Consider the following 27,281-nt stretch of genomic DNA (forward strand, 5'->3'; position numbering starts at 1 on the left):
GCTGCGGGCCAATGATGGGGGTACAAAGAGGGGAGCGGCCTCACAGGAGAGGCTGCGGGGCTGGGCGGGCCGGTGCCGGGTCGCGAGCTCCGGGTAGGCCTGTAACGGCCTCTGCCCCTGCCCCTCCCTTCCCACTCTAGCGCCCCCCATCGCACCCACAGACCAGCTCCAGGCAGAGCCCGGGGCGGTGGTGGCGGCAGCGGCGGGGTGCGGGCCGAGGGAGTCGGGCCCCCCCTCACTTCCCATACCCCAGGAGGTGTACCTAGTCCAGGAGGGGCTGCGGGACCCCATGGAGGTGAGAGGCGGCGACACCTGCCCGTCCTCTTCCCCGCAGGCCTGAGGGAGGGACTTGAGGTAACCGGTGGGAACCGTCAGGGTCCGGTTGGCGACCAGGCGAGAGGATGGCGACGGTGAGGAGAAGCTGAGGGGCGGGAGCGTCCCTAGACGCTGTTCTCTGACGACACCGGGGCCAGGCGGGAAAGGCCAGGTCGCCGGTGAGGAGCCCCGACCGGGAGCCAGAGTCGCACCGCGGGGGCGGCGGCAGGTCGGGCCCAGCTGCGGGGTGGCGGCGTGGGCTGACTGGGCGACCAGGCTGGGGCTGGGGTGGCCGCGGCTCTCGGGCTGCAGCCGTCGCCTACTCGTCGGGCAGAGACGACGGCCGGCTGCGTGGGCCAGTCAGGGTCGGCGAGTGAGACCCCTGGGGGTCGGATCGCAGACGGCTGGAGGCAGAGAGGGAAACCTGGGGACGGAGGCGCGGGCTCCCAAAGTGCTGTCCTCGGAGAGGACTGTCATTGAGTTACGCGAACGGTGGAGGTGGCAAGTCGCCTGGCCGTTTCGGTCATGGCTTTACCCTGCGTGACGTTTCTCCCATTTCCTATTCCCGTTTTGTATAGCCGAAAGTAGTGGTCCGTGGAGGTGCGAACCGCTGCTGGAACCTCAGCGCCGACACCAGCCGATTAACAGACGTCCTCAACGGCGTGATGTTGACTGGCTCCACTGCCTTCTACGATTGCCGCAAACCTCAGGTCCACCCTTTGTTAGATAGTTTATTCTAAATCAAATAAATTTACCCGCAACGATTCACACAGGTGTTTAAATTGCTCCAGGTTTAGGACCAGAAAGCCGGTAACAACATTTGAAATACTTATGCCTTGCCAAATACGTATTTTGCCTTGAAAACAAGTTCAGAAATAAAATTTTTCATTGCTTTTCACCTCGTCCTCATATAACATGATGCTAGAAATATAAGAAAATCTACATTTGCTTAGTAAGTCCATAAAATACTTTTTCTTTCAATCGTATTATTGCAAGTTAGTACAAACATTCTTTTGATAACTTAAAGGTGAAATTTTTCTTTACCTTTTAGATGTTCTTTTATTTCACCTAAAACGTTTGGTTATGTTAATCACATTTAGTTAGACTTAGGGTAATGTAAGACATTTTCATTTGAAATTATTTAACTAGGACATAAATGTTGATAGTTATACTTTTAATTTTAATAATATCCTGAAATAATTTTATTTAATCCATACCACAACTTTGTATAGTATTATACCCACTGTACAGATTGGGAAACTGAGGCTCAGAAAGCTTGATTTGTGCCCTAGGTGACAAAGCCCAGGTCTTTTCACTACCAAGACCAGTATTCTGTGTTTACATGGCTACTAAAATTTAATTGGATTTAATTTCAGTCCATTGTTTTAAGTATATCAAGGATATAAATGATAAATGTTGCAGTTACCTAAACTAATTAATATGCCAACCTCAATCCTTTGCATATTTAATTTCCATAAATGTTTTAACTACAAAGGATTCTGATAAAGTATAATTATCATTTTTTTGTATCATTAATCTACAATTACATGAGCAACATTATGGTTACTATACGCCCTCCATTATCAAGTTCCCACCACATACCACATTACAGTCACTGTCCGTCAGTGTAGTAAGATGCTGTAGAATCACTACTTGTCTTCTCTGTGTTGTACAGCCCTCCCCGCCCCCCCCCACATTATGTCTGCTAATCATAATGCCCCATTTCCCCCCCTTATCCCTCCCTTCCTACCCATCCTCCCCAGTCCCTTTCCCTTTAGTAACTGTTAGTCCATTCTTGGGTTCTGTGAGTCTGCTGCTGTTTTGTTCCTTCAGTTTTTTTCTTTGTTCTTATACTCCACATATGAGTGAAATCATTTGACACTTGTCTTTTTCTGCCTGGCTTACTTCACTGAGCATAATACCCTCTAGCTCCATCCATGTTGTTGCAAATGGTAGGATTTGTTTTCTTATGGCTGAATACTATTCCATTGTGTGTATGTACCACATCTTCTTTATCCATTCATCTACTGACGGACACTTAGGTTGCTTCCATTTCTTGGGTATTGTAAATAGTGCTGCGATAAACATAGGGGTGCATCTGTTTTTTTTGGTTTTTTTTGTTATCATTAATCTACAATTACATGAAGAACATTATGTTTACTAGGCTCCCCCCTTCACCAACTGCCTACCCCACACCCCATTACAGTCACTGTCCATCAGCTTAGTAAGATGCTGTAGAATCACTACTTGTCTTCACTGTGTTGCACAGCCCTCCTCATGCCCCCCACATGCTAATTATATATGCTAATCATAATACCCCCTTTCTTTTTTCCCACCCTTATCCCTCCCTTCCCACCCATCCTCCCTAGTCCCTTTCCCTTTGGTAACTGTTAGTCCATTCTTGGGTTCTGTGATTCTGCTGCTGTTTTGTTCCTTCAGTTTTTCTTTATTCTTATACTCCACATATGAGTGAAATCATTTCATACTTGTCTTTCTCCACCTGTCTTATTTCAGTGAGCATAATACCCTCTAGCTCCATCCATGTTGTTGCAAATGGTAGGATTTGTTTTCATCTTATGGCTGAATAATATTCCACTGTGTATATATGTACCACATCTTCTTTATCCATTCATCTACTGATGGACATTTAGGTTGCTTCCATTTCTTGGCTATTGTAAATAGTTCTGTGATAAACATAGGGGTGTCATCTGTCTTTTTCAAACTCGGCTGCTGCATTCTTAGGGCAAATTCCTAGGAGTGGAATTCCTTGGTCAAATGGTATTTCTATTTTCAGGTTTTTGAGGAACCTCCATACTGCTTTCCACAATGGTTGAATTAGTTTACATTCCCACCAGCAGTGTAGGAGGGTTCCCCTTTCTCCACATCCTTGCCAACATTTGTTGTTGTTTGTATTTTGTATGGTGGCCATCCTTACTGGTGTGAGGTGATACCTCATTGTGGTTTTAATTTGCATTCCTCTGATGATTAGCGATGTGGAGCATCTTTTCATGTGCCTGTTGGCCATCTGAATTTCTTCTTTGGAGAAGTGTCTGTTCAGATAGATCCTCTGCCCATTTTTTAATTGGATTATTTGCTTGCTTTTTGTTTGTGGAGGTGTGTGAGCTCTTTATATATTTTGGATGTCAATCCTTTATCGGATCTGTCATTTATGAATATATTCTCCCATACTGTAGGATGTCTTTTTGTTCTGCTGATGGTGTCCTTTGCTGTACAGAAGCTTTTCAGCTTGATATAGCCCCACTTGTTCATTTTTGCTTTTGTTTTGCAAAGTGTAATTATTTTTTAATCCACCACATTACTTAAAAGTATTATGTTTGAAGACACCACATTACTGTCGTTGCTTGTTTTATACTAGAATATAAAATTTAATCTTTTAAAAGGATTTAATTTTTCAAATACTCAGATCTTATTTTAAAATGTAAAATGTACTTGAAAAAATACTCCCAAAATACATTTAGTTTCAGATACTGTTCACCTCATTTGATATTACATAATCTGAAAATGCTTCTTTTAAGCAATTATTTTAAAAAGATAAGCAGTTATTTATGTCAATTTGGATACTTCACATCTAAAAGAGAGTTAAGGTATAAAATTAAACAAATATAATGGAATAAATAAAATTATGAAAATTTCTAAAGGTAAAAAGTCTTTGTAAAAGTTACTGCTAAGTAAATCCTGGAGAGGTAGTTCGTAGTGGCACTCTTAGCAAAATCCCTTATGTGCCTCAGTTTTCCCAGCTTCATCATTAGAAACAAAATTAAAATGTGTAGTTTGTAAATAGTAATCATAGCCAGAATTTAAACAAATGGTTGTAAAATATTTTGAGTTCTTGGAAATGGGTGATTGGAAGGCATTAATTTTCATATTTTAATGGTATAGTATAAACTCAGTGTTGTACAGTTAAAATGTTTTTCAGTTAGTATGTCTGAAGAACAAAAATTTTGAAATATTTTGATCTAAAGATGTCTTCTCTATGTAACTTTTGATTAAAGTAAAAGCAATTAGACAATATTTTTAGCCAGAATTATATCCCTTCTGTATTTATAAGAATAAAATCACATTTCTATTGTAATTACACCTGGATATTTATAGTTATTTACATATCAGGTTGTAGTAGTTCCTTGCTTGGAGAATTAAAATTGTGAATCTGAGCCTTCAGGCTTCTTTAAATTTTCTAGAATGAAATACATCCAAATTGATCTTTTTTATTTGTTGTTTGTTAAATTCATTATGGCACTTAAGTATTTAAAAGTATTTTTACTGCACTTCAATTCCTTTTGGAAAGAAGCAGGGTTTTAAATAATTCATTAAAATCTTTAAAAACTTTTTACCTTACTCAAAATTCATTATAGAAGCATTCACAAGAAAAAAGTTGTATTTTTCTTCTAATTATACATTTTTGCATTTCTGAAAATTAAAGATGTTGTTTTTAAAAGGCCCTACAGTAGGGGTAAGATGTCCTTGAGTTTGGGTTTTAGTTTTGTCACCTATTAGCTCAGTAACTTTCAGCCTCAGTCTCCTGGTTTTCAAAATACAGAGAATACACATCACAAGATTGATTGAACACAATGTATGCAGAATTTCCTTGCAAATTCTATATCAGTATGCATTAACTTTTTTTTAACAGATTGGGGGCATTAAGACTGAGTTTTGTTAATGATTCATGAAAAATAACAGTGCTATTATCCACATAATGCTCATCTGTTCAGAAATTTTAAATTGCAATAATTGTTGGCATTTTTTAACAGGGATAAGCAAACAAGTACCTATCATGGGCCAGAGCTTCTGAGTGCCTGTTTTTGTAAGCAAAATTTTATTGGAACATAGCCACAACCATTTGTTTACATATTGTCTATGATTGCTTTGATGCTAGAAGAGCAGAGTTAAGCAGTTTCAACAGAGACCTTAACAGCCAGCAAAACCTAAAATATTTATTACTGGCCCTTTACAGGAAAAATTGGCCAACCACTAGTATAAAGTAAGTTTAAGTGGCTAAGTCTAGATTTGATTTTAAGTCTCCTAACTCTTATATATGCATTATTTCCTCTAATTTCTTATTATTTCACTAATATTCTGTATAAAATTTGGTTTTGAGGTATCTGATATGCAAACACGTCTTTAAAATTTCAGAGTGAAGGCAATGTTGACCTAAGGCAGATCTACACTCCACTTTCTCCATCAACAGAATTTTCAAGTTCTGTAGATTCTTCACTTTTCTATGCACCCTGGTCTACTTACGGAGATGATACTAAACAGCCTTCTAATTCTCAGATCAATGTAAAGAACAGGTAAATGAATTAGATTTCTCAGGCTAAATGAAGTAAGTTTGATTACATAGGAACCCAGTTATATTAGCTCTTTATTCCCTGTATCATATGTTTATCAGACTTAGAGGAAGCCCTAAACTGGGCGGTTATGTGTGTACAATTTTTAGCTTTAATTTTTTTTATTCATTAGAGGAAGTCTTTAGTGAGTAAATCTTCAGTTTCTCTTTCTAAAGATAGCTTATAGAAATGAATTAAAATTTTTAGATCTATTTTTCATCCAGTTCTAAATTTTAAGTAATTTTTCCTGTAAGTACACAATAAACATGATTTTGTCAGATAATTTAATTTTTCTATTCAAGTCCACGAATAAGGGCCTACTTTATGCCAGATTCTCTCCCACTAGCGTTACTAGAATTACATGGCAAATATTATCCTGGCCTTTTTAGATCTTAAACTAATAATGATGATGATGATGACTTGCCAGGCACTGCAAATATAGTGAGGTTGAAAAGGGAAAGTGTAGAGTATTATGGGAGCCTTTGCAAAGAGAAGCCTATAAGAATGACATCTACTTTTATTTTAATCATATAGTTAATCAGTTGATAGAGGCTGGTGCATCTTTAACCAGTAAGTAATTATTTTGAAATCTTACTAATTATTTAAAATTTAACATTTTTGGTAAGTTCTATAAAAGTGACTTTACTAGAATATATAATTCTACAATAAATATATTTGTTAAGTCAATACATGCTCGAAAAAGTCAGACTTTTCAGAGATACATAAAAGTGAAAATTCACCTTAACCCTGCTACCCTGCCTCCCAATAAGAACTATTAACAGTTGCTATATTACACTAAATATTTTTCTAGATATATGCTAATATATTATACAAAAAACTTTATGAAACATGATGTAGTAGAAAATACTTAGACTTACAGTATTATAAGTATATAATAGTATATAGTAGAAAAAGCCTTAGAGTTATAGGCAGACTATTTGTTCAGTAAGTGTATAAATAAAGTTTGACAAATCATATATCCTTGCATGTTTCTTAATATCTCAAGGGATAATTCATTCAACAGCTGAATGATTACTAATACCTGCCCTTTCCACATTATGAAGATCAATGTAATGTTTGACTGTTATGCAAATAAAAAGTACTTTTATTTCTAAAATGCCTTAACACTATGAAATATTAGAAATAAAATATGGAAAAACAAGAAGTTACCATTTAAAACAACGTATTGTTGCTAGAAACAAATTACCCAAATCCATAGGCAGTAAAAAGGCATCAATTTTCCATCCTCATATGTTTTTTACATTTTGTTTTATTTAGACAGTGTTAGTTACTAGGTAGTATTTCAGGTACATGGAGCTCCAGTTACTACTTTGGCAGGGATGTAGGGATAGCCCCCAAGTCCATTACATTTAAGGGACAACTGGAATATCGCTGTGGTATCTAGAATGACCATATCACATTTCACTTTTTAATCAATATTTAATATAAAGAATAATGAAAATAGGTTCATATGGTTTTCAAATCACAAATGAAAAAACTGAGCAAATGTTGATAGAATGATATGTAACAGAACCAGACATGCTTTCAGGAATAGCCATGGTATCCATGCATGTCTACATCATAGGTCAGAGATTTTTATCTTGCTAACCTAAAATGGATAGCATGTGTTTTAGAGAAATTAGAGATAAACATACATTCTGAACTAGACATAAGATTTGAAATGATGGAGAAATACTTGAGTAGCATAAACACTATGCTAAAGTGGAAAATACTTATTTTAATTAAAGTATCATTGATATACAATTTTATGTTGGTTTCAATTATAAAACACAGTGGTTCAACAGTTACCCATATTATTAAATTCTCACCCCTCCTAGTGCGGTCACTATCAATGTAGTAAGATGTTACAGAATCATTGACTACTCTCCATGCTGTACTACCTTCTCCGTGATCAACTTATATTGTGATTGTGAATTATTGTGTCCCTTTATCCTCTTCCCCTTTCCCCTGTACCCACCCAAGCCCCTCTCCCTTGGTAACCACTAGTCCCTTCTCAGTGTCTATGAGTCTACTGCTAGGAAAATACTGAGTTCCTGTTCCCTCTTTATTTGGAATAATAGTACAGATTCAATCCAAGTGTTTTGTAGAAAAATAATGGTAGAATTAAGTCTGGAAATAGAAATCAAATATATAGCATTTCAGTATGAGCAAAATAATTTACATGTGATGTTCATTTATTCTTAGGATTCAAACAGAAAGAAATGACTATGGCAGTGAAACAGACTTATATGGACTTGTGTCTAACATTTTGGAAGAACAAGATAAGACACAGCCATATTTTGCTGAGGGGTTAGTATATTATATATACTATGTAGTGTATATATACTTTTAAATTCATATAACTAGATTACCCTTTTTATACTTTTATTTTTACCTAATAGAGGATCATCTTGACAATAGACATCTTATTAATTCATACACTTGTTTCTAGAAGTCTTGATTTTGCTGAGGTACTTGCCAAACAGTTGAAAATTTTCAGTCTAAAGTTAAATTTGCTACTAAGAACTTCCACTTGGAAAATTATTCTTACATAATTCAGAGCTTTTCCCTTGAGTCATGAGCTAAAGTTTGTCTTACAGAGTATAAACTCTAAGGAGCTTTTACACATATATCCCAAAGAATAAACAGTCATTACTGCTGTGCAGAAAAATGTATGGATTTTATTCATATGGCAAAAACTTATAAAATATGCTTTGTTTTATTCCACAAATGCCCTATTTCATAAATAGGAAAATATGCAACACACATGTAACCAATTAAAATATTTCAGTTTCAGTAATAGTTCAGCAAAGCACATCTTTCTTCATTACAGAATTGTAGTTAACACTTTTGTATTATATAATAACCCAATTAAAGGAAAAACTTAATTTTTTCCCTGTTACTATAAATAGGACCACGCAGTCTTATCAGCCTCAGGTTAGTTAATGCCTCTTGGGAAAATATGATGAGGACATATTAAGATTAAAATGCATATTTATGTAGTACATAGTTCATTTCAAATGTTGAGAGAATTATTTGGATGTAAGGGCAGCTTATAAGACAAAGCTTGACAGAATTAGAGAATGGTGAAGAGAGGCAATATAAATATTTTTGAAAATCTTTCCTACCTTCTCCACTGAGGAAATAAAGTCTTTCAAAACCTAATTTGTAACTAAATATATTTTACTTGTTCTAGGACCTGCTCCTCCAATTTAAAGGCAGTTTGGCCAATGAATACAAACAGATTTGCAGATCACCATGACCTCTTAACAGAAACCAAAAGGCCAGTAGATACAGCCATCGCTCAGCAAGCTTTTTATAGTGGTGAATCTGTGTCAGCAGTGGAAAAGCAATACCTGCATAATAGTAATCTCACACCACAACAAAAAATAGATGAACTTTATCATGGATTTACTGGTTTAGACCTTGAAGAACAATGGATATACCCCTCACGAAGTGATCATCCTAACTGTTACAATATTCAGACAAATAATACAGCTAAGACAACATTTCAAGAATATTCATTTACCAAAAGCTGTTTTATTCCACAGACTGGTCTGTCTGACATCATGAAAGGATCAGGAGTTGATACTTACCCTTATGGAAGAGAGAAAATATGTGCTAAAGGTCTTGAAGCACCATTACAGCAAAAAAGGGCAGAGATGTTTCTTTCCCAATTTAATAGATACAATGAAAATGCAGATTATTGTAGATACCCAGAATATGCTCATCTTAGTAAGGCTAAGCTGAATAAGTGTTCAAATTTTAGTGTCCAAGACAGTAAAAAATTAGTCAGTGGCACATCTGAAACAGCAACTGTAGAAGCAGACACTTACACAAAGTTATTTCAGGTTAAACCAGCAAATCAGAAAAAAATGGAGGAGACAATTGACCAGCAGAATTTCACATTTCCAAAAACTACACCACTTCTGACAGAAAAACAGTTTGCAAAGGAAGCAGCATTCACTGCTGATTTTGGCTTAAAACCAGTATATGGACTAAAACCTCACACAGCTTGTCCAGCTAATAATGATTTCGCTAATATCACAGAAAAGCAACAGTTTACTAAACCTGACCCCCCAAATTCTGATTATTTTAAATCAGTGAATTTATTATCAAAGTCAGCCCCATCTTCAGGTGGTATTAACTTAAACAGACCAACTTGGATGAATGTACAAACAAAAAACACTCCTATTCCTTATCGAAATCAAGGGAACTTAATAAAATTAAATAGCCATTTAAATGCAGTTTCAAAAGGTTCTAACCATTCTAAAGATTTCCCCCAACTATCATCTACAAATTTAACCCCAAATAGCAATTTATTTCAGAAGTATTGCCAAGAAAACCTTTCAGCATTTTCTGGTTTTGATTTTGGTTACAATGGTGCAGAAAGAATTCAACCTGTGGATCACATGGAAGCACTGACAAAGACTGGAGAAGAAAATCTCTTTGAATCGGTTACTGATAAAAAAATAAAGCAGCCAAATGGATTTTGTGATAACTATTCAGTTCAGCAGTATGGAATCACTGAAAATGTAAAACATAATTTTCAAGCTAAGCCCCAGAATGGACGTTATGATCCTGAGGAAGGTCCAAAGCATTTAGATGGCTTATCTCAAACTACATATCAAGATCTGTTGGAGTCACAGGGTCATTTTAATAGCCACAGACAGGGAAGTGGAGACAACAATATTAATAGCCATGTGAATCGTGCACAGACGTCATGTTTTTCTAATAATTATATGATGGGAGATTTAAGATATAATCAGAGTTTTCAACAACTTGGTTCAAATGGATTCCCCCAAAGATCTGCCCACCCATTTGGACATTCAGTTGTTCCACTGAAGGAGTCCTATGATTTGCTTTCTTATGATGACTTAAACCGTTTATACCCTTATTTTAATGATATGATGTATGGTGATAATTCCTTCTCTGGTTTCATGCCAACTTTTGGATTTCAAAGACCAATTAAGACCCGTAGTGGACCAGCCAGTGAGCTTCATACTCGTCTAGAAGAGTGCTATGAACAATGGAGGGCATTAGAAAAGGAGAGAAAAAAGGTAACACAAACCTGTTCATTTAGGAGTAACTTAGTGTGTCCCCTCTGCTTATTTACTTTAAGAGTACTGGCCTTATTTTTAAATTGAATTCTATAATGTGCAGTGTTGGTTAAGTCCATAACTATGTGGAATTAGAAAGGTGACTTAAAAAAAGGTTGGGTTTTAAAAATTATTTATGTAAATTTTGTTTTGCCTATGAAGTAGACTTTTTTTTCCTTGATGGGTTAAAAGTTTATTCCTTTGAATTTTTTGAAGTATTAAAATAGTTGGAGTATTCACATATTTTATATGCATTAAGGATGACCGAAAAATAGTGTGGTACTGTGGTTTGTATTTGTTGCCTTTTGATACCGAAACAGAATTCTTAATTTAAAGGAGTCATTTTCAATTTATTACTTAGGCCTGTAAGAAACATTATTCATGATTGAATCACATTTAGAAAGTTTAGCATCTAAAAATTATGCAATTTTTTACAGACTGAATTGGCCCTTGCCAAGAATTACCCAGGAAAAAAAGTATCCAGTACTAACAATACTCCAGTTCCACGGCTGACCTCTAACCCTTCTAGAGTTGATCGCTTAATTGTGGATGAACTTCGAGAACAAGCCAGAGTAAGCTGTAAAAACATCCAATGGTGGAGTTTTTAACTGCTTGATAAAATTATGAAACATTTAAGCAAGTTAGTTTTGAGGGATTTTTAGATCACATTTATGTGTTATTCTCTGAAATATATCCTTTTCCATGTTTGATCTTAGAATTATGATTAATATTTAGGAAAGGGAAAAATAGTTCCACTCAATCATTTCAAAAACTGGTTTGGTCGTTGAAATGGTTCCTCTCCAAGAAACCCAAATTAGCCACAGAGCTAATCCTCAACAGAATTTTTTTTACAGCAAAAACCACTGTGAATATTATTTATAGGGAAAGTCCCATTTCTTAATCACAAACATTTGTTTTCTAGCCTGATGAGCAAGCTATGCTTGCATTATACAAGATGGTAAATTAATAGGGAATTACCATATTTCATTTTCTTAACCCTGCTCTTCTGAGTTATTCAACAAACATCAAGTAGACCAGCAATATATTAAATAATAATAAACTGAAGTAAGTGGGTATGTATAATTTTATAAAATAGCCTTGTTTTGGAAAAGTATATCACTTCAAATCAAATGTAAAGAATCCTGATGTTAGGCCATTTTGTAATTTAATAAATGATCATTCCTATTACCTCCTTTTGATTTTCAGAATTTTCTAAGCAACTTTAATAGAGTAAGGTCAAGTATTTTATTTTTTTACTTTCCTCTCATAAAAACTTACAAATAAAATTTTTTCAAATAAAATTTGATAAAGATCCTCAGGAAAAAGCATGCAGTGAAACAGGTTGCTTTTATGATTAAATAAAAGCCATTTTAGGAATTAGAAAAATCAACATAACAATCAATTTTATTGAACATCATTTTCTTACTTGTACCATGCTGTCTTTAAAATATAGATACAAGCTACGTTGGTGGAAAAAGATTGAATGGACCTAGCTTTCAGCTTTGGTCAATTGATGTTCTTTATCAAATTTATAAATCTATACAATAGAATTTATCAACGGTATATCAGTTACAGACATAGGTTACAGCCAGATGTTATATAAATAAAAATTCAGTCTTTTTTTCTTAAAACTGTTCCAAGTTAAATTCCTTTTCTCAGCAATATATTTCTAGGCAATAAATCAAAGGATCACAAACTGTGGATATTGAGAAATATACTTTTCCAGCTTTGCTATAGTTCATGTTTAGAGTATGTTTATAGCCGCTAAAGTAATTTTGTTTTATCTATATTTAGTAACATTAGATCAATAATACACAAAGGGCAAAAATATTTTTATACTTGCTACCTTCTAGTTTGCTGGTTTTGTAGAATTCTGAAAAAAAACTTTTAGAAGTTGATTAAAAATCACCTTTGCAGATTTTTCTTTACACTTACCACTTTCAATACACTTAATCATTTATTCAAAATGATTGTCTTACTTAAAAAACATGTAATTGAGATAAAAATTTTTTAAAAAAACATGTAATTGATAGTTCACTGGAGTTTTTTCACTGTTGTGTTTTTTTCTTGTTTTGTTTTCCCATCGAGGATCTGGGAAAACTGTACATTCATGTACAGTTGAGAGGAAAATATATTTAATACCTATGTACTTGTGTTTTCCTGATGGGCCTGACCTGGCATAGACTTATTCCAAAGAAACTTAATATGAGCGAGCATGAGGTTAAAGATATTCATTCAGGTGCCAGTATCTTCTTAACTTAGATGTATTTTTCTACTTCAATCATTCAACACCAAGTGAATTATGTGAATTTTGAATCATTTAGTTCCCAAAGGCAATTGCTGTATTTATTCAATGTTCAAATCCTAATTATTCAAAAAGTTCTCTCCCTTATACCTTCCAAGTTCAGAATTTGAAAGAGGGTAGGTATATACAACTATGAAACATACTATCTTATAAACCTAACAATATCCAGTGCCCTTTTTAAGCTTAGTTAACCAGAAGATGGAGGGACTTCCTAATTTTCCTTAGCAGCTTTGAAAATTCTAAGACTTTATATTACTTTATTTCATATTACTCAACAAAAATTTAAATCAGTATTTTCTGGATTAGGGATGCCTTAAAATTACCACTAGTCAGTATTATCTAAATGTTATTTCCAGAAGGAGAACATTGGAAGCTGATAAGGATTTGCAGAGGTCAGGATTAATCAATCCAGAAATTCTCCCTTATAGCTTTTTTCCCCTTTATATTACCTCCTGAAAATGCTGCTTGTAGGCTATTCTTATATTGCCAAAATAAAATCTCAGATTTTGTATTTGCACTTAACTTTAATGACATGGAAATCTTTGAATGTTTGACTTTTTCATTGTTGCTTATTCCTAGTAACTGATAACCTGAAAGGGCTTTAGAATTAACATATACAGGTAGGTACAAAAGTCTAATTTTTCATCTTCGTTTCCCCTAGCATGGCATCAGGACACAATAATCATTCAGTTACTTATTAAATGAGTGTTGTTGCTTTCATCTCAATTCTGCTTCTATTGAAGATTTGTTTTTATTTATGTTAATGACAAAGCAATGTAGTAGTTACATGCCTTACCAAAATTTAAAATGTTTCCCTCAGGTTGTGACTTTACTAGGCAAAATGGAACGTCTTCGAAGCTCTCCCCTTCATGCCAATATCTCTACTGCTCTTGATAGACACTTGGAGTCCATTCACATTGTACAGTCACGTAGAAAGGATGAAATCGTTAATACTTCAAATCGACAAAGGCAAGGAGTTCCTAGATGCCAAGATGACAGAGGTACAGATATTAGTGCATATTCTTTGGATAAGACAATGAAATAATTTGGAATGTTAATAAAATAAGATTTTGAGGTTAAAAGGTTGGATTTCTAAAATTTACACTTTAAAGAAATAAACTGGCAAATGATGCCCACATAATTTATTCCAAAAATACTTTGATCTATTTTATTAATTTTATCCATTTATTATTACTCTGTCAAAGTCTGTGTTCTATCCAAAGCAGTCATTGTCATACAAGTCAGAAATAAAGTATCAACACTCTTAGATATTAAGTCAAGTACTTAGCCATCCTTCCTTTATAATAGTTAATAGACATCCTTTTTATAAGAATATTATTTGATTATTGAGTAGCATGGTATTGGGCTTTGTAAGAGTTGAGGGACTCTTAAATGGTATCTATTAAGAACTGTTTCTTTTACAGACGTTTTTGCCCTCGCTTCAGCAATTAAAGAGATGTGTGTGGCTACTCGGAAAGCACGCACTACCCTGTGGTGTGCTCTGCAGATGACCTTGCCCAAAACAGCCAGTACAGCTGGCCAAACAGATGTGGAAAAGGCTTTACAAGATACAGCAAACTGTGAAGATAAAGTCCATGAAAGCATAAATAGTAGCAATCCAGTGAGCCAGAGAGGTGAAGCGAACAAACATTAAGGAAATGTCAGCAGAAAAAGGAATAAAAAGCTGTTAAGTTAATGTATCAAGACATGCTAAAAAATTTTAATGAACTTGTCAAACTTGAAAATTTCAGTACATTACTTTTCTTTCAGATTTAAAGTTAATACCCTAATGAAGTCTAACTTCTATTTAAAAAATCTTCTGTTTGGAATGAATCAGATATAGTTTAAAGTGAACTCAAAGGTAATGTTGACTACTCTAGGAGTTCCGAGTAGTCAGATAAAAAGTTTAAGTTGAATATTTCCTAACAGCTAAAATATTCCTTAAGTTCATTCTGCAGTACAGGTAAATGCAAATGTGAAATTCTTCTCGAAGATGTTTCATTTAGGGCTGCCTTAGTAAGTATAATTCCAAATAATGAATCTAAGTGACTGTAACCTAATTACGGCTACAGTCTAGTTAACCAAGACAAGTTTTGATTGTGATGTAAAAGCATTTTCCTTACAAAACTGGATACCTAGGAAACAGGAAAGTAAGGATGAACCCAAAATTCATGTAAAAATTGAATATTTAAAATACTACTGTATTTATAAATTTGAAATCTTAATACCTAAGTATATGGAGGGAAAAAATGCATCTGATTCTCCTAAATTAGTGATAAAAGTGCCAGTGTAAAAACCATGCAAGTTACTGAATATAGAACCAGTTCAAATCACTTGTATATATTCTTTAAAATTTAATTGTATTATCAATTATTCAATATTTCCAATTTTAAAATATTTAAATCAAATCAAAAACAAAACATTTCCTTTATCTGGATCTTTAGACTTGGTACACAGTAACTAAAATAATGACTTGTTTTAATACCCTTAGTTTGCTGTCTTTGTAGAGGGTATCACGAGGTTCTAAAATGTATTTTTTTAAGGTTAATCTTTAATTTAGTTTGCAGTTGGTTAGTGTATATTTTATGTAGTTGTGTTCATTAGTTTGCTTCTGTATTTTTTTAAAAGAGCTCTTCAAAGCTTGGCTTTTTCTGTTTCTTATCACTTAATATCTTTGTATGGAACCTGAGTAATTTATTCACTAAAATGAAATATTGGTATTATGTGACTCAGAAGATCTTGGGTTTTAATAACATTTCTAGCATGAGTTAAACTATAATGTACTGATGAAATTTAATTGAACTATCCTTGACTAGAAACACTGATGTTTTAAATGTTGGTGTTTTTCCTAGGTTTAGAAATCCTGGTATTAAAAAAAAAAGTGTAATCACACCACATAAATTTTCTTTAGATGATGTGCGGAAGAAACTGATAGAGAATGCAGGAGTAACTGTAGGGAGAAACATTTTGATCACTGATATGCCTTAGAACCCAAATGAATTACATTGAGGGTAGTCAAATAAAATAGATCACCCCACCAGTCACTGCATAGAAAGTGGTTAAGTTTAACATAAGACATGTTGGATGTTATGTAAGCAAAAATGTACTGAATTTAGTGTCTCAGGGAAAATAAATTACTTTGTTGAAAATACTTGGTTTCTTTTTTTGTGTTAGTTTCTAACCTTAGAGTCACTTATGTTAGAAAACCAATCAAATTCCTTTTAAATAGGAACAATTGCTAAGTTTTAAATTTCATTATAACACATAAGAATGTTGGTAGATAAACCAGTGTCATTCAGCTATCCTTGGATATATAACCTGACTTCCTTCAAAGATGAACTTTTTATCGTCTTTATCTCATCCCAGGCAAAGCAGAATAAAAATCCAGGGAAAGCTTTTACGTGACAGTGAACAGAAATGAATACTAGCCCATTAACAAAAACTAAACACAAAAATTATTTTAAATTTTGTTAATCACATCACCCTGTAGAGAATTCTCAAGTTAGTCAGTTGTCCCTTTCTATTTCTATGGCATACCCTCTAGTGGATAGTTCTTAGGTATTACACTTAAGAATTACAACCTGTGAAAACAAAGTTAACACAAGATTTGTAGTGAAATTCCTGAAACCAATGCACCCATCATTTCTAATCCAAAATAATTTGGTATACTCAATTTTTTAAAAATAGCAAAAGCAATTTATATGAAGGTGGTTGAAAATTACCTTGAATTGTATCAGCGTTCTCACTTGATCATCTGCCACTTTGAAGTTGTCCTTTTTATTTTTGAAATTTTGCCCTTTGCAATATTGAACATTTTACACATAAGGGATTTATTAGCACCTGAGTTAAGTGGATAACCTTACTCAAAGCCTAATGAGCTGGCCTTTTTTTTTCTGTTCACTCATTAGTTCAAGGGTACACTTAACTGTAATATATATAATAGAGTCCCAGAAAGAACTGACTACTGTTTTAACAGATTGAAACGAGTACCCTTCAGGGGGTCCATGGATATAACCTGCCCACTTCAGAGACCAAAATCAAGGTGAGAACAAGCCAAATATCCAAAATAAAGGTTACCAAATTCAAACTGGCTCTCTTATAAGCTATCTATAGCCACAGCCTATTGCTACTGCTACATAAAGGACTCAGGTTCCAGTAGTCCTTCAAAGCCAATTTACTGTCTTTCCAAAAAAAAGGGTTATCTTTCTGATCTAATACCTAACCTCCCAGAAAGGAAAACTGAGGCAGAGAGTTTATGGATTCCAGGAAGAGGTTCTGCTAGTATTATAGATTATTGGCTAACCAAAACAAAATAAAAGTAAAATTCAACACATTCCTAAGTGACTATCCACAGAGAACTCATTTCCAGGGTAGCTGGAAGGAATAAGAATAAATCAGAAGACAGTGATTTAAATAGTTTATTTTTAAGTTTTTTTAAATTTTTGCAATGCCAAGATCACAGGAGTGTATAGAGGTGACATCATTTCTGTATTCTATGCTTTTTACCTTCTGCACAAAGGTAAAACATTTTGTTAATTTCATATAGTTAATGGTATAAAACAGAGGTCAGCAAATTTTTCTCCAAAGGGGCAGACAATAAACATATCAGGCCTTACAGGCTGCATAAAGTCTGTCACATATTCTTTCTTTTACAACCCTTTAAAAATATAAAGTCCATTGTTAGCTCGCGCGATACAAAAACACTGGGCCAAATTTGCTTGCTGGCAGCAGTTTGCTGACTCCTGGTATAAAATAATCTACTTCCTGTCATGTCAGAGAAACTGTTCTCTAGGCTTCCTGACGGTCTACTACCTGAAGCAGAGAAAGGCCTTATTTACAGTTGAATGTGGCTTGTGACAAAAATGAAAGTAGAGTGTTCCTGCTCATTTCTGACTCTCCCACTTTTTCCATTCATTCACTCATTCAATAAATGCGTTGAGTACCTACTCTGCACACTCTTAAATATCTTTGTGTCAGCAGAGATTTCCAGTGTTTCTTCTTTAAAAAGGTGAAGGTTTCTCCAGTTTATTTAAACCTGTAATTATCAGGTCTTCATACTCATACTTTAGGGCAGATCAGGATTAAAATCTCTACTAGCACTCAAGAGGATTCATGCTTATAAAAAAAGAATCTAGCCAATAACAATGAGATCCTTGCACCCAATACACATCCTTAAAATCACAGCCTAGATGAGGAAAAATCTGTAACTATCTCTACTTAAAAAGATACTTTTCCTCAAATAGGCTGAACCTCTTTAAAAAAAATATTTCTAGAGCTTCCAACAAATAATTTCTTCTCATTGTCCTAGTTTGTTGCCATGTAACAAACTCTAAATCCAGGTAGGGCTCTTCATTAGCTTTCTAGTTCAGCCATCAAACAGCACATTTAGGGATGAATACTACTTCTGAAGCAATGTATACTCATGTTTCATCTCAGGAAAGGAGTGACCATGATTCTGCTCCCTCAGGATAAAAACTTAACAATCAGCTTTTGGAATATTCCTGCTGTTTCTCCAAGGTGAGGGAAGACTTTTTAAAGTGGCTAAAATAAGCACAGGAGTTCAGTATTAAAATATAATGGTTGCCCCTATTCCAGACCTTTGCTACAGATATCAACTATAATCTGATTACCTACACCACACAGACATGGCACATTCTGTAATTAGAAGCATTTGTGATTTTCCTTTAATCCACATAAACAGAAGGGGAAAGCCTTAGGAAACCACTTTGCAGTGTTCTCATTTCTCTTGAATACACATGTGCAAAACCAGTTCTCACTTTGATCAAGTTCATGAGGAGAACAGAGTGGATCAAGGTTATCGCTTTCGTTCCCCTCTTTGTGTCCTTTTCTTTTCCTTTTCCTTGCGCTCCTGCTTGGCTAGTTTGTCCCTCTCCCTCTGCAGCTTGTCCTGTTCCTTCTTCCTTTGGGACTCATCCCGAAGTGAGTCTCGTTCCAGTTTTCGGGCATTGAGGACATCTTCCACATTGGTGTTTCGGAACAGAGCTACAGATGAGTTAAGGGATTAGAGTGTAGGTCACACAGGTGCCAACTACTGCTCTTTCCTCATTCTTGCTGTCCTTTCTCTACATGCTAAGTCTTAAATATTCTCTACCTATTCCTTAAAAAGAAAAAAACGCTATGTTTATTTTTGATCTAATGCAAAACCCTACAACTACCATTACAAAAGTTTAAAACTAACTGCCAGAATAAAAATCTCATCCACACTGGACTAAATTTGAATGTTAAAATATTCTATGAAAATGAAATTTCATTCTAGAATATGTACTTACATCATTCAATGGCAGGATATTGTTGGATTATCTAGGCTAATTTAGTGAATAGAGTATTAATGTAACCTGTCAATTTTTTATGTACTTGGCACTAATAAAATGCTTGAAGAGTTAAATAAGTTAACCTTACTAAACTTTATCAGTTTGTTTTTCCTAGACCACTAAAGCTTAAGTGAAAACCATGTTCTACTAACCACAAACTGAATTTATAAGACATGAAATTTAACCAGTTAGAAAATACCTAGACAAAAAACTTTACCCCCATTTCTTGTGACTTTAACCTGTTACTACCAGACAAGCTCTCTCTACTCTTAAAAGATGTTTTCTGCGTTAGTGCTTTAAAACATGTAAGTTTTCTTGAAATAACCTTTCCTTCTCTGATAACCTACCATATTTCTCACCTTTAAGAAGGTGGGTTTCTAAATTTAGAAGCTTCTCATAAGTGATTCAGTTGGTAGGGACTTACCTCAGCACATGTTATAATCTGTCCATACTTTCAGCTTAAAGTATTCAGTGTTCGTTCTCTTTCAAACAAATAAGGTCTTTGAGGAATAAGAAAACTTCAATATTATTTTAATTGCTTCCAGTGCTGGGAAACCCAGTGCTATAAAAGGGATTACAGATCCTTATTTTCCCTTAGAAATCCTTCCTCTAAGTTTTCCTCTAATGTTAGCATGTGTTCTTTGGGGAAAGTTCTTGTTAAACTATTTAAGGCTGTTCTAGGAATGGGGCTCACAATGCTGGCCTGCTATGAGTCCCTGGAGGTAAAGGGGGCCCCCACAATGACAGCAAAATAAAAACTCTTCCTCAAGAGGATTCTATGGAGAAAGACATGGGGATGGAACAGACAAGGATACATTTATCAGAACCAATGTTCATTGTGTTGGTACCTGAATCGTCTTTCTCATCTGCTTCGGTAAGTGATGTTAAGGAAAGTCGGATGGAATACAAAGGCTAGCACATCCCAACCCAACAGCAGAAAACGTTCAAGACACTGATGGGTAGGAAAAGCAGGCTGAATGTAAAAACACTGGCAGGGATGTGGCAGTAAGCCCAAGAGTGTCATCTTTTAAGAGTCTCATTTGGGGGAAAATTGTTCAGAGTTTCTGAAAGACCCTTACCTCTTGGAGGCTGACAAAAAACTTAGGCAGGTCTGGGTTGACTGTCAACATTACCTCGAAGCCAGGGGATGGTGAGCTGACCTCTAAAATAGTGGTTCTCCAAGTGTAGCTCCCAGAACTCCCTGGAAACTTGTTAGAAATGCACGTTCTTGGACCCCACCCTGGACCTCCTAAATCAGAAACTCTGGGGTAGTATGGCCCAGGAATCTGTGTTTTAACAAGTCCTCCAGGAGATCTACTGCTAAAACATTCTTTATTAGCTCAACAGATGAGTTTTTGCAATTGCAACCACAGTTCTGCCAATTGTGGCAAGAAAAAGAATGAGGGAAAAATAGAAGTTGACCCAAAAGAGCATAAGAATTCTTTCCTTAACTACTGATTAGACAGCTAACATTTCTGGTATTATGTCCACTGCAGAATGCACCACACACTCCATTCAAATAGTCTCAGGAAGCTAAGCAAATTCCAATTTCTAAACAAATATCAAATTCACAGGGAACCAATCTATCTGCACCTGCTAGCAACACTTTATTTTTGCATAGGATCTGCTCAAACTGCAGATCTATTCTGGTGTTGTTTGGGGATTCAGTCTCACTTTTAATTACATGACCACTGGAATAGTAAAAAAAAAACAAAGATTCAAATGAAACTGCTCCACATTTGGGAATACATCATACAAAAAACATCCAGGTTTTAGTCCTGGTTTTGCCACTAATTCCATGAATGTCTCTGATCACCTGATCATCTCTTACTGGCTCAGTCTCCTTCACAACTGGGAAAGAATATAAAGATTATACATGTGACATTACACTGCATAGAAAGATATTATACAAATATAAGAAACAGTAGCTTTATTTTCTAAAAATATAAGGGTCTATTATTAAGGCATCACTTCTTCTATACTGAAGTTTTCAGGAACATATTGATTATGTGTTGAAAAACTTAAGTTCAGTGTCACCTATTCCAAGACCATTTCTTATACCCATGAAGGGCCACAGATCACTACCATTTTAGAGGGGAAAAATAAGCTGCAGAGGGGGATTGGCACCTTCCCAAAGCTCACTGTAAACCAGCAAACACTTTTGGCTTGAGCCTCAAGGAATGGTGCCGAGACGCCAAAAAGGATATCCCTCTTCATCTGTTACATCCGCATACTGAGCCAGGAGGGCAGCTTTTCTCTGCTTCTCCTCTTCTGACACCATCCTGGGCTTCACCACGATCTGCGCCTGCTTCTCAATTAGAGTGGCAATGGCCTGTACCTCGTCTGGGAGGCGGTAGAGGGAAGGGAGGGACAAGAAGGTTGTACTGGAGAGCAAACAAGCTCACTGAACTACTGGCCCACCCAGGCGGGGCTTGGAGTAAATGGCATCTGCTGACTTTTTTGAGCCTGAGGGTTTCAAGGGAGGTGCCTGGGGGGCCCATGAAATAGGAAAGGAAAGGCCATGCAGGTCAGGCTTTAGGTCTTGTACCCGCCTTCAATCAGAGCAGCCCTGCTTTTACTTGTTTTATATACGTAAGTTCTGCTTCTTTAAAAAAAGGGCTGCATTAGAACCATGGAAATTAAGCTTCCAAACATGCAACTTTCTCCCCTCTCAACCCAGAAGCCTAAGAAGGAATCTAGAATCAACTTAAGCCGGTCCCTTTCATGCCAGGTAAAGTTCTTACATTATTTTAAAATAAAATCAACTATCAAATTCTCCATTCTCAAAGAAAGTAGGCAATGGTATCAAGCAGCATTTCTCATGCCTTGCTGCCCAATAGAATCATCTGAAGGAGCTTTAAAAAAAAAATACCAATACCTGGGTTTCAACCCCAAAGATGTTTATTTACATAGCTGGCTCATGGTATGGCCCAGGTACTGACTTTTTTTTTTTAATTGAAGTATATTTGACATGTAATATTATGTTAGTTCCAGGTATACAACATAGTGATTCGACAACTGTATACATTATGAAATGCTCACCCCAATGACTATAGTTACCATACAAAGTCTTAAAATATTGTTACTGTATTTCCTATGCTGTACTTTTCATCCCTGAAGCTTGACCCTCTTTATCCCCTTTACCTATTTTGCCCATCCCCTCCCTCCTCTCCTCTCTGGCAACCACCAGCTTGTTTTCTGAATTTATGCATCTATTTCTGTTTATTTTGTTAGTTTTGTGTTTTAGATTCCACATGTAGATGAAATAATATGCTATTTGAGGCACTGGCATTTTTTAAAGTACATCAACTAATTCCACTGTACAGCCAAGACTGAGAACCAATGTGTACATAGTATCAAACAGAATCTATGTGAGTTTGGCTTTTCAGATTTGAGTTTTCTGCAGCTTATTTGTCACCCTAATGGTATATTAACCCATTCTGCTTTCATTTCCAAGGGGAAAGAGCTTAGCTGAATAAAGCAAAAAGCCAAACATGATTTATGTTATGAAATGAGAATATGAAAAAGGTGGGAGGTGGGAAAATATAACTGACCCTATATCTGCACTTGAAACTCTACAAGGAGCAGTGAAAAGAGGATGAAAATAAAAAAGTAAAAACAACAATGAGGATAACTATGGTCAGCTGAAGTGGGAAAATGTAAAAGGAGAAAACGAAACTAGCACTCAGGTAAAAAGTTAAAGTAAGCTGCTGAGTGTTTGCCAGTTTCAATTTTCTTAGGGAAAATGAGTATCCAACAGAGAAAACTATAAACTCTCCCTGAAGGCTGTATAGTAAAGGTTACTGGAAAAGGCACTGAAGGTTAGCCATGAAAACTCCAACTCTACCTTCTTTTTTCACTTTGGTGACAACATTCTGAGTCTCTGACCATCGTTCCACAATCTCCTTGCAAATGTTAAAGAGGGAATCTTCTTCCTAGTTGGAAAAGCAGACCAATTAATTTCCTGAGAGAGCCCTCAACCTGAACAAAACCTATGTAAAGGGCACAACTCTCCCTGCTGGATGAGAAGAAATCACAGGGAGGGTTTGGGAGCCCACAGAATAGAGTATGTTTCTCATCTGAGACTCCAAACACAGAAGTAATGCTATGTGTGAGTCCAGAATCCACAACTGCTAGGTCAAGAGCACCTACTCCATCCTGCCAAGCTCCAGGGAAAAGGACTGCCATCAACTCAGGGCAATCTTGCTCATTCTTTTGGAGCAAAAAGCTGTTGCCTAAGTCAAACCTCTCCTCCGTGAAATCTCCCCTGGCTAATATACTCAACTCAGTACCCTCTTGAAGCCTTATAAACATTGATACTAGAACACATCCATGAGCTTGCTGACCCCTATTAAGCAGAGATAAATAAGTAGGTGGTCTCCCATCCAACCACCCCTTTGACAATTTTGCATAAGCCTATATTTCCTCCATGCCCCCCAGTCTTCCTCCTTAGCATGGCACAACAAAAGATGCAGGCTTTGGGGCAAGACATACTTAAATTCAAATCCCAGATCTGTGAACGAGTTTCTTAACTTTCTGAGCTCCACATCTTCCCAGAATTTTAGTAAGGATGAATGAGAATGTGTATAAAGTCCCTACCCTGCTTGGCAAAGAAGAGGCATTTCGACAAACACGGATATTTCCCTCCATCTTCATTATAGCTGCTTCACCATCTTTACATTCTAGCCCTCAGGACAAACTGTCAGAGTTCACATTTACTAAGTGTTTACCACATGCCAGGCACTGTTCTCAATATTTTACATAAGAACTCTAAATTCTTAGAACAATCCTATGAAATGAGTACTATCACTATTCTCAATTTATAGATGAGGAAACCAAGGCACCCAAGGTCATACAAGTCATAAGTGGATTACACAGGATTCGAACCCAGGCAGTCTGGCTGGGAGACCGTGTTCTCAATCATTATATTACACCATCTCTCAAAGAACCGTGAGGAGAGGCAGAAGCACAGGCCTACTATGGATCCTTATTTTGTACCCGATCCTTACTGTGTATCCAACACAGGATTCCATCTCTGCCCTGCTCCTTTTAGAGCACATCAAACACAGAACTTCTTTGGTCCAGAGTGCACGTAGGTCACAGACCCCCAGCAGGAAGAGCAAAGGAAGAGGAAAAGAGAAAAAGAGGAGGCAAGAGAGGAAGGGCACTCTTGGAAGACGGGGTAGTTTATCCTCCCTTCTCCTCACCCTTGAATAACATGGAGATTAGGAGCACCGACCCCCCACTCAGTCAAAAAGCCACATATAAGTTTTGACTCCCCCAAAACTTAACTACTAATACCCTGTTCACTGGAAGCATCACCAATAACACAGTCAATTAACACATGTTTTGTATGTTATGTGTATTACATGCTGTATTCTTACAATAAAGTAGGCTAAAGAAAAGAAAATGTTTTTTCAAATTGTCACAAATCTGAAAAAAGTTTCGTTTATTGAAAAAAAACCTGCATGGAAGTGGACCCCTACAGTTCAAACCTATGTCACTCAAGGGTTAACTGTAGTTCATTCATCTATTTGATCATTTATTCATCCAGATCATGCCTGTTATGCTCAAGGCACTAAGATGAGTGCTAAGAGATGAAGAAGTAGTTCCTGGCCTCATGACACTTACAATTTAGAAGGCTGGTATATAAACACGGGCTATAAACTGTAATACCCTACTTAATGTAATGATCCAAATGAAAATTGCAACTCACCCCTCCATTCCATCCTGATCCTCTTACAATGCTCATTATCCTTTCCTAACATACTATGTAACTTACTGATTAAGATTTCCCTGCTAGAGTGTAACCCCTTATGAGCAGGCATTTCTGTCTGTTCCGAGGTACCACAAGCACTTACTTAGGACAGTGCCTAGCAGAAAGTAATCCATCAATAAAGACTGGAGGAACCAACCAATAAACCAATACAAATGCTATCGGAGGGAATAAAGAGGATGACAGAAGCTGTTATTTACTGCTATTTGCTCCTGACTATACACACTGTTCTTGAATCTTACCTCAAACTGTTGCTTAAGACAAACTTCTTAATTCCTAAAATTAAATCCTAGCCCAATCTGGTAACTGATTTGGCTATGCCTTTTGTTTTTCCTAGAAAGGAATTTGGTACAAGAGCCAGGGGCTTTTATGTGTAGCCCTACTGACTGACAGAGAGAAGCACTGTAAATTATGTTTGAAATACACCATATTCATTGGCATTGCTGCTCTATAAAGTTGCTCCTGCTGTTTCATGGACAGGAGCCTCTTTATATAATTCCTGTCCAATTCTTCCTGAAGTCAATTTCTACATAGATAGGGCAGGGAAAACAAGAAAAGTAAGCATGGTGTGTGTATTGGGCAAAAGGGTGAGGGAGAGAAACCCTTAAAAATAAGTTTGTCTTCTGCACTTTACGTAAACATGAGACATATAGAACAAATCCGAATCTAGTTCTAGATAACCTTGTCTCTTCTACCAATAGTCGAAGGCAAATCCATGCCTGCCTTAATCAGGAGACATACAGCTCCAAATAATGACACCATGAAAAGAAAAGGTCAAGAAGCTGATACCAATGGGTATCCAAGTTACTTCAACTTCTTTTTCATGTTGGCTTTAGAAACTTCTCAGCTGGAAATAAAAACTAATTTAAGTTTCTTACCTTTTACTCTCTCCCCTTACAACCTTCAACATCAGGGTCCTAGAAAAGAATTTATTTACTGTGTTCTATTTTCACCGAACTTATGAGCTGCATCACAAGCTGTGTTAACGTTTTCCCAGCTATTGCTCTGGTCAATCTCACCAGAGCAGGCTTTGGGACTAAATGAGAGCACTTGCCAGAAGACCTGGGACGGCCTCAACTAGCCATACCCTTAATCAATGAACTGTATTTCCATTGAGTAAGTTTAAGTGGAGATGAAGGCAGCAGAAATTATTAGGTTGGACTAGTGGACAACTTGATGAATTACTATTTAAACATAGCATAAAGTACACATTTCTGAATTCTTGAATCTGTTTCTAAGAGGCTAAGTACCAAGTTTATTCCTTTTTCAAATCCCGACCTTATTTCCCCACCTACTCCACACACAAGCGCGCGCGCGCACCAACCATTGCTGCATTTCTAAATGTTATAAAGTATTATGCACAATATTTGCTTCTGTTCGGCCTAGGCATGAAAAGATCTGTACCCTCAGCTTACCTTTTCTGGACTCCTACCTCCAAAATGGAAAGAGAGTACTCCCCGCAGGATTTTGTAATGGGACAGCCCTGAGCACTTACTTTCACCGTAAACCAATGGGAGTGAAACTGGTCATTAAGACGTTTATGATAAAACTCTCATCTAGACATTTCAGCGGCTTCGGAAAAATGACCAGCTCACTCACAGACACCGAGAGGGCCTTGTCCCCAGGAATAAGGGAAAGCCATTCCTTTCTATGCACCTGCAACCTTCCGGCTTCCCAAAACTCTGGTTGGGGAGCAACCCCCTTCCCCCGCGACCCAGAGATCAGAAAAGTAGCCCTCTCCACGGTGAGACCACTAACCCTCTAGGACGCCGGGTAGGGGAAAGGAGATACGAAGTACTGACACAAGTTGGCAAGAGCTAAAGGAATGTGTCTGGGCTTCTCACCAGGAAAGCAGAGAGGATACCCTGCAAAGCGTCCAGCTTCTCTTCTTCCTCCTCCTCCTGCAGGACACCCAAAATATAGGCACCGTAAACGGCTCGGTCCACTCCCAGCGCCTCCAACCTTCCGTCCAGCCACGATCCAAAGCCGCTGCCCCCGCCATCGCCTTCGTTGGAGGCAGCAGCGGGCACTTCGCTGGGCGCCGCCATCTTGGGGTCGGGGTCCTAGTAACCCCCAGAGCGCCTACCGCAGTGCCTGTCGGACCGCGCC

The 27,281-nt window shown here is 36.7% G+C and overlaps 2 protein-coding genes across 4 annotated transcripts; one reads left to right on the forward strand and one right to left on the reverse strand.

The window, feature by feature from the left end:
- Window positions 1–73: 73 nt before the first annotated feature.
- On the forward strand, window positions 74–16,780 carry MEIOC (meiosis specific with coiled-coil domain). The gene is given in 9 exon segments (XM_073235688.1): window positions 74–320; window positions 323–354; window positions 894–1,025; window positions 5,467–5,624; window positions 7,866–7,970; window positions 8,857–10,720; window positions 11,197–11,331; window positions 13,885–14,065; window positions 14,489–16,780. Coding segments are annotated over 9 exon segments (2,868 nt in total). The 5' UTR covers window positions 74–289; the 3' UTR covers window positions 14,719–16,780.
- Window positions 13,905–27,270, reverse strand: CCDC43 (coiled-coil domain containing 43). 3 transcript variants are annotated; one of them, XM_017670984.3, is made up of 6 exons: window positions 27,017–27,265; window positions 23,244–23,331; window positions 21,604–21,739; window positions 20,212–20,270; window positions 18,842–19,067; window positions 13,905–14,044 (listed from the first exon to the last, which is right to left on the reverse strand). In XM_017670984.3, exons 1-5 carry the CDS (start codon window positions 27,218–27,220, stop codon window positions 18,880–18,882), a joined length of 675 nt encoding a protein of 224 aa, XP_017526473.3. In that variant the 5' UTR covers window positions 27,221–27,265; the 3' UTR covers window positions 13,905–14,044; window positions 18,842–18,879. The 3 variants fall into 3 exon arrangements, with proteins under 3 accessions (XP_017526473.3, XP_017526474.3, XP_017526472.3); XM_017670985.3 differs by lacking the exon at window positions 13,905–14,044 and having other exon boundaries at window positions 17,469–19,067; window positions 20,245–20,270; window positions 27,017–27,270; XM_017670983.3 differs by lacking the exon at window positions 13,905–14,044 and having other exon boundaries at window positions 17,469–19,067; window positions 27,017–27,264.
- Between the last annotated feature and the right edge of the window lie 11 nt (window positions 27,271–27,281).

This window comes from Manis javanica, chromosome 4, assembly GCF_040802235.1.
Source record: "Manis javanica isolate MJ-LG chromosome 4, MJ_LKY, whole genome shotgun sequence".
In the NCBI taxonomy this organism is placed as follows: Eukaryota; Metazoa; Chordata; class Mammalia; order Pholidota; family Manidae; genus Manis; species Manis javanica.